Source organism: Meleagris gallopavo, chromosome 2 (genome assembly GCF_905368555.1).
Source record: "Meleagris gallopavo chromosome 2, MGAL_WU_HG_1.1, whole genome shotgun sequence".
Lineage (NCBI taxonomy): Eukaryota > Metazoa > Chordata > Aves > Galliformes > Phasianidae > Meleagris > Meleagris gallopavo.
Genome location: NC_139405.1, coordinates 59,527,916 through 59,540,413, shown reverse-complemented (window position 1 = coordinate 59,540,413; position 12,498 = coordinate 59,527,916). Strand labels below are relative to the sequence as shown.

At 37.3% G+C, this 12,498-nt stretch overlaps 1 protein-coding gene across 3 annotated transcripts in view; it reads left to right on the top strand.

Annotated features, from left to right (window-relative positions):
* The window catches only part of NKAIN2 (sodium/potassium transporting ATPase interacting 2), a 517,696-nt gene that overhangs the window by 439,020 nt on the left and 66,178 nt on the right, over window positions 1-12,498 (top strand). For all 3 annotated transcript variants that reach the window (XM_085217384.1, XM_085217383.1, XM_085217382.1), the window contains exon 4: window positions 2,265-2,465. In XM_085217384.1, the coding sequence (XP_085073510.1) occupies window positions 2,265-2,465 (201 nt within the window). The remainder of the gene's footprint in view (window positions 1-2,264; window positions 2,466-12,498) is intronic.

Here is a 12,498-nt window from a genome sequence, read left to right as displayed (position 1 = left end):
GGGCTACTGCACCCTGTGTAAGCAAGCATAGCTGTCTTTAGAAGAATTAGAATATTCTAATCACAGTTTGTGATTACTGGAGACTAGTTTTGATCTTTGCTTAGCTCCTCCTGTTCCATTTTAACACATCTAGCAGATGCATAACAACTGGTTCCTGCCAGCCAGCTAATCCCTTTCCTTTTTAGGGAATACATATTTCATACTACATCTGCATTTTGTAAAATATTTTTAGTTCATCATGACTCTTCTGAAGGTATCGCAAATAATAAAATAAAGAACGCCAGTAAGTTCTATTCATTCATGCTGCTGCTCTGATAAGAGACTAGAGGTTAAGAATTTTCCATGGCAACTAGAATGAATTAAAAGTCTTTTAAGAATATGTGATGGAGTTTTATTTTTGTCATTCAGGAATAAGTTGATGTCTTAAAGCAAAGTTGCTCCAAAGATACTAATTCTTCAACTTCTTATGCAAGGTTAAAAGGCCAATGTACTACTGAGGAGTTCTAACAGCCCTGAGTACAGAAATGAAAATAGTCTTCTGGCTTGAGTGTTGGGGGAAAAAAGCTCATTTGCAAGAAACAATAGGCAGCTTTGCTGCAGAGAGGCACAGAGAAAGGAAAAGTTTATTGTGTACGAAAGCTTGCGGTCATATGTAAATATATCAATTTCTGAAAAATTTGGATTGTTTATCCAAAAGTTCACGGTTGCTTTAATCATCTTCAAATGTCTGAAGTTAGTTGTGATGATTCGTATAATTGAAAGATACATATTTACTCACAGAGCACGTTAATTGCTGGATCATGCTGCTGTGCGGATGTAGAATCACAAAATCACAAAAATATTTATAGTCCTTCTTGCCATCTGTTACATGGATGTGCTCAGGAAGGGTAGTCATTGATTTTTTTTAATGTATCGAAATTTTGCATATAATTAAGAACTTGAACTTAAAAAAAAAAATCAGCTGTGCTACAGAATAATCACAGATCAACTGATACGTCAGTCATGTCATTATCCGAAACCTCTCTGGATAGAGTTACTTTTGCTTGAAGTAGTACAAAAAGGAAAAATATGTGAAACTGAAAAAATTATTTTTTCTGAAGGAAGGGAAATTTGGACACAGCATATCAGCTACAGAATGGCGTTCTCTTCCTTTTGTCTTGGTAAGCCTAATGAAATAGTTACAGTTTAAATTTTTATGATAATTTTAATTATTAATGTCATCAACACGCTGAAAAAAAATGTAGGTTAGGTGTGGGGAGAATTTGACTCTGCAAAGACACTACTTAAAAGCAATTTTTTTTGCATGACTGAGCACATGTGCACAAGATAGTCACACTTTACAATGAGGTTACACATAAATAATTTATAAAGAGTTGGTAAATACTGTAGGCTATTACAGAATCCGCAAAGTCCATAGTTTTGTTATAACTATGTATAGTACCCTCAAGTAATGTTCAGCCAAGTATAATTTATGAAAGTCATATCTGTAGTATTATTTATGATCTATATTAATCATTCATTAATCCTTTATGAACTATTCATAAATGCAATCTTAGTGGAAAGCATGGTTGAATCTTTTGCTCTACATCCCTTATATCAGCTGCACGAGACTTGAAGGTTTCAGGCTTCTTTGCCCTTTTATTTAACAAGCTGAGAAGTCTGTAGACGAGGCAACACATAGCAACTGTTTCTGTACAGATTTCTATACAGACTTAGAAGACTAAGACAAGCTTTGCAGAGAAGCAATGCTTTTAATCAGCTGTACAGAATCTTTTTTCTGATCCTTCTCCAATATTCCGACAGAGTTGCAAGAATTCTGCTTTGCAGAGTCCATGTGAAAAAAACTGCATATGATCTACACATAGTAAAGTCTCAGATACTGAGGACTCTTATACAGTTTGGTAGATTGCACCAGCAAAATATGAGCCAAATGAGCACAGGAGGGTTGCTGTGAAATGTGCATGTCCATCAGTCCCTGTGATTTCCCATAGGATAATAATGTAAAATGACTGTATGGTACAGGTTAGTATAATGTTTGGGAGCAGATCCTGGCATGCAAGATTATTCTTCTGCTTCAAAAAAATTCTGCCTGTCAAGGTGTAGCTACTTGCATTTCTTGCTGGCAAGCTCAGCTGATTTTCATGTGAAGATATGATTTTATTGGTGTTCTTTTCTTCTTTAAGTGTACTGTGAAATCTCTAGCTGAGACATTTAATACCAGAGTACCATCCCAAAGCATTAATTCTTCCCATGTTGTTTTGCAGGAAACAGATCTCATTCTGACATTTAATATCTCAATGCATCGTTCATGGTGGATGGAAAATGGACCAGGCTGCACCGTGACCTCAGTAACACCAGCCCCAGACTGGGCTCCAGAGGATCATCGTTATATCACTGTCTCGGGGTGTTTTCTTGAGTATCAGTACATAGAAGTGGCTCACAGTTCTCTTCAGATCTTCCTTGCAGTAAGTGTACAATAGATACCCTCACTCATGTTGCCCTTTTTAGCTTTCTTCTTGGTGAATCTTACTACCAGAAAAGTAGAGCGTTGTGGCCTTTATTTACAAAATCTGTCTCTAAATGTTGGCATTTTTAATATATAATTAATATGTACATATATGTAGATATATATATATATAATAGATATAGATAAGCATAAATATAGATAAACATATATGTAACTGCAAATAAAACTGTTGATATGCATACAAATTTTATCCAGTGCCTGGGTACATGACTCCCACCACATAAACTTCTGCTTAAGAGATTCCAATATTTTGTCCAAAGAGGGATCATACAGGCAAAGGAGAGAGGATATTTGTTCATCCTGATCCTGAAGTTAATGTAAATCATTGGAACAGTTGCCAACATCCATTATGGCCACCAGACAATCAAAAAGTGAACAGCCTCCCTATCTGTCTTTTCCTCAGTCTAGGTGTAAATGGCCAACAACAGGCGAGTTCAGGCAGATATATCTCTGTGTCAGTACATCTCTGTGTGTGTTCCATGTGTGAAGCTTGGTGGCAGATTCACTTGAAAGTCCATCTACCTCCAGGTCTCCATACACCTCAGCTGGTCCCGCTATAGGAAAGCATAAGGACCCTGACCAAGTAGTTAGCAAGGCAGGCACTGAGCAGATCTGAAAGATAAAATCAAATTCTTGCCCAGATATATCACATCTTCAATTTTGGCAAGTTACAGCAAATACAAAAAACAAGACAAGTACCAAAAAAAAATCAAAGTGAATAAGTAAATAAATTAAAATAGCTTTACAACATTATTTACAAGCAATTGTTATTAACTCAATCATAAATCAGAAAAAGATATCTGGTCCTTTTTTATTTTATTCTGGGTTTGGATTGTTGGCTTTTTTGGTGTGCAATGAGTGACGAACAAAAAAGTCAAGGAATATATAGTTCAAGCTTGATTCTTTTCTTGGTACAACAAGGGTTTTTGTGCGTCTCTGCCTAAACAGAAATGTGGTTCTAGATAAGAAAGTCTTTACAAAGCAGGAGAATGGCACAGAATAACAAACCGTCAGTAATCTGGTAGCTGCGGGCAGCTACAACTATTTTTATATTTCCATTCATGGTACTGCAAACATAATTATCATAGATAAAGAGCAACTCAGTAATAGTATGGGCCAGTTTTCCAGACCTGGTTCTTTAAACTTTGGTGTTTATATATTTTCACATGTCTGATAGTGGGAACGTTGTTCTTTTCTAATAGAAGCACTAGCATAATGTCACAATTATAAAAATGTGTTGAGAAAGAGAGGAATTGCTTGGTGTGGCTCAGTAACATATCACACAAAGCTGGAACAAAACATATTTATTTGTTTTCGGTAAATTAGCTTTCAACAAACCCAAACCTTGCACCAGATTTATCTCCCTTTGGTAGAAAGAAATTAATCTTTCCTTTCAATTTCCTTTTATGGGCACTTAAGTGGATCTTGCACTTTAACTGTAAATCTATAAATTGCTACCTGCAAATTGGTTACTTGCTTTCTATTTGTGAGATCATGATCGAGCTAATGTTGATCTTGGCTTTTTCACAGACTGGTAGCACTGCGGTATTTTTTTAAGCATGTTTTCTGCTGTCTATAGACAAAAAGTTACAAAGAAATTTGTCTCCACTGAGGCGCATTTACATCAGTCTTTGAAAACATTATGCTGCTTATATTTTGTACAGCTTGCTGGTAAGCTTGTATGGAAGCTGGGTGCCAAAGGTTAGGCTCCACATAGATGTGGTGTTTGCTGTGGAATACTTAGTGGAAGGAATACAAGAGCTAAAATAAAAGTTATAAATCCTCCACTATTTATACTTTCTAAAAAGGAAGACTTTAGTTAGACGTGTAATATTTCAAGAATTGCATATGGACTCTCCTGCGGAGGTACAGAATATTTATTGTCTGCTAGTCACCTTATCTCCCCAGATATCTCCCTGAAAACAAAAACCACCAGATTGTAAATGATCCAAATGCTACTGCTAATTGTGCAAGTAAGCACAGGATTTTAGTTTTCTAAGGGTGGAATTTTGTAGAACTTTCTTTGATTTTACTGCCTAAAAAAATGTAGTAATTAAGACAACTAGAAGGTTAAATGGTTCCAAATTTCAGAAGAATCATCAGCATGCAGAGTGGTATTGTTCATTGCAAAATACCTGGCTTAAAGACTAAAGAGAGCCAGAAATGATGGTACACAGATGATTTGCTTCTGCAGAGTGGGTTTTGCTCAGGATAAATAAATGACTGGATAAAATTCCTACTTCAGCCCACATTGCAGAAGTAACAGAAAATTGTGGCTGGTGGTCTCTATGCTTTGACTAATTGAACATTTGTTGCTTAGAAAAGCTTCAAATTTGGGAAAAATATTTGAGATTTAATATGTGCTAGGAAATGCTCTGATAAAATGAGAATTCTCCTGAATTGGTTATTTAGCATTTGTGTATGCAAAGGCAAGGTTGGAACAATCCACAATGATAATGGGGGCTGCAAAGCAGCCACAACCTCTCCTTTGTCTCCTACCAAACAGCACTTTATTTGGTGGTTCTGGTGGGAGACTACAGCCTTTACAGAGCTGTATCAACCAATCCTTGCATCAGAAAAAGAAAAAATAATGCACAGTTATATTTGTCTTGCAGCCATTCCCATTTCAGTACATTACATCTTTCTCAGCCTCTAACAGATTCATCTTTGTGGAATTGATTTATTTCTTTAATTGCACTGATTTTCATTCCGCTGATGTGATGTTTTCATGGGAGTTTTCTGAAACAGTTCACCACCAAAACGTCAGTGCCACACACCATGCTTTCCCTTTTGTGCTCCATAGTAATACCTCCCATATGATTCTTTTGAGACTGAGCTGAGCCTCGGTGCTATCACTTTATCTGTGTGTCTTATGACCTTCTTCCAGTAAGTTAAAGAGTGTGGCTTAGAGTGAGAAAGGGAGAAAGTGGAGAATGATGATCTCTGTGAAGTGCAGCTTTGCAGTCTGCAGTGATGCAAAATATGTAAACATACTTTTAGGACACCACTTGCAGCAGGCAGCTGTTTTGAACTGAACAGAACTGCTAAGGGTAGGATTTCTGTTCAGTTTTGTGTGAAACCCAGAGGTCTGGTAAAAACTGTGGGGACAGTATTTCTTTTGAATGATTCTTGTCCTCCCCAATTCTTGGTGAATGCCATAGATGTGTCTGAGAAGGTAATGGCTTCATATCTGAGGTGTCACTGAATTTTGCCAACAGTAATTTTTAATCAACAGTGCTGATATATGGGCAAAAAATATATCACTTCAGCCATGGCTAACCAATTTGCCTTGTTGCACAAACCCATTTGTCCCTGCAGCCTGTGCTCACATAGTAGGCCAAGTCCTCTCCTTTACTTGTCTCTCCCAGGAATATTTCATTTGCAAAGCTGTGACATCTGAGTACTTGGACCATTTGAAGTTCTCTGTGAAGACCACAGCTTGTCCTGTATGCCTATGTATTACCAAAATTAATTGGTCTGCTGATGGCATGAGTTGGATGCTCATTTGTTCCATATTTTAAAGTGTCCTTATGACTTTAATGGATATTGATTCTCAATGCTTACATCAGAGAAGCTATTTCATTTTCAGAACTCTTGGGTTTTCTAGGATAGATAAATTACTAATCTCTGGAGATGACTTTTCCAGGTAAAGAATGAGGCCAGTAGTACTAATGGAGATTTTATTTGGTACTGTTTTGTGAAATTTGAGTTGCATTCTGCATACTATGTATGTAGTGAAGACTGAATGAAAGTTCCCACCAATCCTCAGACAATTGGAGAAATGCAGGAGAAAAAACATGGGAAGGCAGTGCTTGGGGAGGTACAGTGAAGACTGTACACCCCTGCTAACCTTGGCATGTAATGTCAGTACTTAAAGAGGGCATGAGCTTTATGTATTAATAGAAAATGCACCTTTTTTTTGATACTGTGGCCAAGAAAAGGTCTCAGGCTCACAGTCTCATGGGTACTGACGTGCATCAATGTATATTCTAGCTACAGATCCAGTGTACAGTTTTCTTCACTTGGGCTTTTTATTGAACTCATCTTAGTACAGCAAGTGGAAATTATTTCAGTTCAGGCCCTGAGCTGTGCTTCAGATCAATTGGTTCTGTTTCCAAGCCTACCATAATGTCCTTGAAAAAGTCATTTCTTCTTTCTGCTTCTTCCCAAGTGCTGCAGTGAGAAAAGCATTCTTAAATTGTTCATGTTCAGTTTATAAGACTGTAACGTTTGCATAGATAGGGATCCATTACATCTCTCAAAAAACCTCTGAATGTGGATGATACCCAGTATAGTAAGGCTGTTTTGTGGTAAAAAGAATTACAATAATGGTAATTGCATTTCATACAGAAGCAGAGCTTCTGTAGCTTCTCTACATCTTCCTTCTGCCTGTGTTCAGTGCTTTGATTATGTATGACCTGCCCCCACTCCCACAAGGCTGCTTTTAAAAGTAGACAAATTAAAATCCATTTGTAGATCAAAACTCTCAAAATATGCAAATAAAAGATCAGCCATGGTGATAAGTTTGACTGAATTATATATCTATTTGCCAACACAGGATTTAAAGAATTTATTATGCTTGTCTTTCACTCCTCACTTACCCACTCACAAGTCTATTGATTTGAGTGGAACTAACTGACTGATCTATGGGAAAAAGACTAATGTGAAGGAGTCACCTCAGCCAATTTGATTTTGTGAAGGCTGCTCTGAAGCAATGCCTCCTATTTCATTATGTTTGCCCACGATGTCATAACCAATATGGGTGACCTTCCCACCAATATTCCATTACATTTTGTTCCCATGTGGCAGACTGCAGCAGAGGGCCAGTCTGACAAAATGATGTCGAAGTGTGTATGAAGCAAAGGCATGCCACTGAATACCTTCATGTGGAAAAAATGGCACCCACTGATATTCAGTGACACTTCTTGAATGTGTGTGGAGACCAAATAGTGGATGTGAGCACAGTGAGGCAGTAAGTGATGTTTTTCAGTAGTGGAGGCAGCAACACTGGGTTACCTCTACTGGTGCAGATTTTTACAAGCATGGCATACAGGCTTTTGCATATAGATGATGAAAATACATAGCTAATGGTGGTGACTAGGTAAAGGAATGGTGTTTTGTAGCTGAGAATTTGCTTTATCAAATGGTGTTACCATGCTCTTTGTTGTTGTTTCTATAGAAATAAATAGGAGGCATCATTTTCAGAGCAACCAACGTAGTAATACAGACATTGTAAAGATGAAGTGTGCAACATTATTCCAGTTAAATGAGTGGGGGACAAGCATTTCTTACATACTGTATCTATATTATTGATGATAATTTACATGCCAAATAAATAAAACCTTAAGTAAACAGTTACATGAAAGTATTGACCGTATTCGTAGTGGTCTTTTTCACTCACTTTTATGTTCTGTACATTAGTCTTAATTCCTTTCTGTTCCTTCCTGAGAGTATGCTTTATGCAATCATTCAAATTATTATTTCATGCTTTAAAATTTGTAATATGTAATTAACCATCCATACTAGTTACAGTAAATGTATACTGCTTGGTATTCTGCAAAGTCTGTGTTGTAATACCTTCCAAGCTACAATGCTGTCAGATTGATTTAAAGCATCATGAAACATAACAGTGCTATTAAGAGGCAATAATAAAGCCAAACAGTTAGGACGCCAGCTTCAAAATCTTTGCTTTGTTGTAGACTTACAGTACAACCTTTGGCAGGGTGCTTAACTTGTGCCAATTTTTTTCTGTACTACATAAACAATAGTTCCTAAATACCCCAGAAAGATGTTGACAGGATAATTCCATTAAAACACTGCAAAGTAATCAAGTATTACATTAAAGTGGTCTTAGAAGAACAGAGAAGCATAACAGTCTCTGCTTCTCTGAAGGATTAATACTAATTAGAATGAGGTACTCTCAAAAACCTTAATGTTAGCATAGCACAGCTGATGTTATAGTCTCATGTCCTTGTGGAGAGATGGAAGTAGACTTACTGGGTGAGTGATGAGGAGGGTGTGTAGAACAGCAGAAGCCAGAGAAATGGTGCTCTTGTACATTACAGTGTTTAGAGCAGAAAAGGAAAATGAGAGTTCTGTAGGGAAAAGTATATTCTCTTTTTTGGGGGGAGGAGGAATATATTGATAAGACCTGAGCAGAGTGAAAGACCTGAAGTTCCACTAGAGATTCCAGCAAATGACAGAGCAGGACTAAAAGAAGTGTGCAATGAGTGTAAATCATATATATAAGCACATATTTCATTAGGACAGACTGTATGACAGGAGCAGAGCAAATGAGTGAAATAGGGGAGAAGAGGGAGGGAGTCACAGAATTGCATGAAAAATAAAAGTAGCTATACCATTAGGATTGAGGCAAGGACCAAGATGATGTTTCTCTGAGTCCCAAAATACTCATGAGTGAAAACAAACAAAAAATTAGTTGGCACTGGAGACTCCAGCTTGAGATGCTGAAAAGTAGATGCCTGGGTCCTTTTGTCAGAGCTACAAAGGCTCAGGGCCAGGGATCATCTGAGAGCTTGTACTGTGTAAAGGGTCTTCAAATGAGTTCAGATGGATAACATTTATCTTTTAGGAAGTGCCACAGCTTGATATAAGCTTTGGGTTTTAATAATTATCCAGCACATCCCATTTTTGTGCTCCAAATATGCATAATGAGATATGCTTAATATGTATGTGTCAGATATGCTTAGCAGTAAATTGACATTGGATTCTTAATTTCCCATTCCTCAGTTCTTTTGTGTTGATCATGAGTAGCATATATTAAATCTTTTTGCAGTAAAAACCTGATGCCTTATTTGCTTTCTAGACAACACAAAACTCTTTATTTGTTCTGGAAGCACATCTTGCACACAAAAGCTCTCGCTCAGATTTACTCTTGTTCATTTTCTTCCCCCGCTGCCCTTTTGACCTCTTCTGCATATGCATACTCATCACATACCTTGCACGATGGTTGCTTTCTTCTGTGGTAGAATAGTGGTAAGAGTATTTATAGGTGAGAAAGGAGACAAGAGTTCATGTGATCAAGTTTTGACTCTTTGAACCTAATGGGAAAAAATAACGTTATTTAATTAAAGTGGAGTTCCTTTCTAGGGCAACACAGAGATTGAAGTAAATTTGATTCTTAATGATACAGATTTGTATTTTAAGAAAGACTGTTTTCTCACAGCAAGATTGGGCAAAATCAGTACAATGGATATGAATTGTTCTAAAGTGCTACTTTAATAACATTGTTGTACTGTGTTAGCAGAGGAGCAACATCAGGTTCAGGTATCTTTGACATCAGAGTAGAGTATATTTGCTCTCTGTTTGACAATAATGTTAGAGTATGCCATTAGTTTTGAAGGATTATTGTAAGTTATCTTTATGCTTACACATGTTCTCTGTAGTTACTTCTATCATATTTTACCTGCATTTCTTTACCAATACTTGCAGAAAACAGAATTGTACACATCAAAGCATAAACTGTTTTTTAATGAGCGTGGAGCTTTGTAAGTAAAATTGTACCATTCATTTCCCTAGAAGCTTCCCTTCCCTTAATGAACTGGGCTCATACACAGCTCAGTTGCATGATAATTTTCTGAAAACAAATTTCCTCCAACTCAGCTTTAAATAGAGCTACAAGGCCAGTACACATAGGATTTTCTCTGAGGTTCATTTGCTTTATGGATTGAAAGGCACCAGCACCAGCATGAGCTGAGACTGGAAGAAGCAGTTCCAACTCTCACAGATCCTCTTACACAAGCAAAGGCAAATGGTGAATGTGATTTGGTCAGGAACAGAGTTCTGATTATCAAGAGCTGAACATTAGAGTCATTACTGTGGGGCCTAGAGGGAAGTTTCCTGAGAATTTGTTTTGACTATCTTATATGTATTCCTTCACACGGGGGACTCTGATTTGGCCTGTAGGGATAAGTAGTCATATGATGCATCAATGAGATTACAGTTCCCCAGGTTCAGTGCCTCATGGCTGTCTTGGGGCTTTGTGATGCTGGTGGTGCTGTGTTACCTGGTGTTGCTGGCTCGCTGATTTTCTTCCTTGTACAGCTGGGATTTAAATTATTCTTCAGCTTCTGTACTAGCACAATTCTGCTGTGATTTTATGACACTCCTCTAGTGAAAGTGCTGAAGTAAACCACTTCCTGCTATATACAGCTCAAAAGCCTTGAATTTAGGATCATTTCATGTAGTTTTGGTTATCTTTTTTGGGTTTTGCATCTTCTGAAGACTCTTGATAAAGAGCCTTGTCCATTTTCTTTCTGCGGATATTCTATGTAAGTGAGTTTGCATAGTAAAAAAAAAAAAAATTACACTTGCTTTAGATGTAAGAATAATATTAAGCTGAATAACAATAATATCACAAGCTTCTGTAATCTTAAGTAATTAAAAAAAAAGTAAGAAATCCATTTTCATATTGAAAACCTGTAGTCAACTGCTAGGTTCACCAACCCCTTTCCTGAGCTGATTGTTATGGCAAAAATCATCAAATGGAACACTGCTCTTTAAATGTCTAAAAAAAGCCACAGTATGAATTTACCCCAGCATTTCTCTGCTCAGTATTATAACATTAAAGTACTGCCTTATACTCCCATACACAAAAGTGAAAGCTCATATTTTGTCATTTTGTTCAACACCTCATAAAGGACATTTTCCATTCTGAAAGAAAGTAGCCTCAATTCATGAGTTAAGGTAATCTTGCCTGAATGTGTGTGAAGGACTTTGGTACGGAGATATTTTCACCCTCCAAAAATGCAGAAAATACCAATGCTTTGGCTGTCTTCCAGGCAAGGGTTTCACATATCTGTTGAAACTTGTCTATTCCATTTTATGTAATGTACTTCATGTTTCACTTTTGTGTGCTGGTAGCACAGCTTTCTGAGTACATGAAAGTATAGATTTATCTCTGAAAATGTAAAATTACCTATTGTGCAGTTTCAATCATGACAATCCTGGTCATAATGCCACAGTACAGAAAATCCACTCTGTACTCCATATTCTCCAAAGACAAATAATGTGTGCTCTGTGACTTACAGCAACTGCAACTGAACCTGTATCGACTACTAAATTTCTAAAATTCAATGTAATTCTAACTTTCTATAAAACAATTCAGTTGTTTTTGGTGTAACTAACTACTCCACTAAAAATATTACATATTCCTAAGGAAAGTAGAAATCTTAGAAGCATTTAGGTGTACTTTATGAGCGTGTAAAATAAGAACATTAAGTACTATTACATTATGTACTTTGTAAATTTTTTTCACTACTTCCCAGCAAAGACTATGTGACAAGTCCATTGCATTCTAGAAAGTACCTAACTTTCTGTTATAACCATATGCCCTAAGACCCTTGGAGTATGTATCCTAGGAGGGTCAAGAAAGCAAGATCAGAAAACTGCTCCTAATATTTTTGTTGATTGAGGTTTCTCATTGCAATCTCAGAAGTCGGCTGACTAGGAATTTTCCGAAGAAACCAGGCTCTTGGAAAATACATCAGTCCTAAACTGTTTTGTCCTAATATGACAGTGACAATGAACTTCATCTAATGTGCAGGAAGTGCAAAATAACGTAGTACCTGGCTTCCTGCTAGATTTCTCAGCTAGCTCCTTGGGCTCTGCGCATTCACTTCATTTTTTCTGAGATAGTTAACCACCTGCTACAGTCGATGTCATTCATCTGGCCCAGAAAACAGCAGAGCATGGGGGCAGGGGCTGTGCAAACCAGGGAGCATCCTTACACACAGTTCGAGTCTGCTTGCCTTGTTCTGGATTTGAAAAGAGCTTATTTGTGTGAGCAAAAGCTATGCCATACCTTTTGGCCTCCAGGCCAGAAGGCAGTCTCTAGGTTATTTCATTTGTTAGTACCCCTCTGTACATTCACCATGCCAAGGGAATTGCATACATAAGATCTGAGATACCTGGAGCTGCAGTAATATCAGTGTTAGCCAGATCTGTAGCTA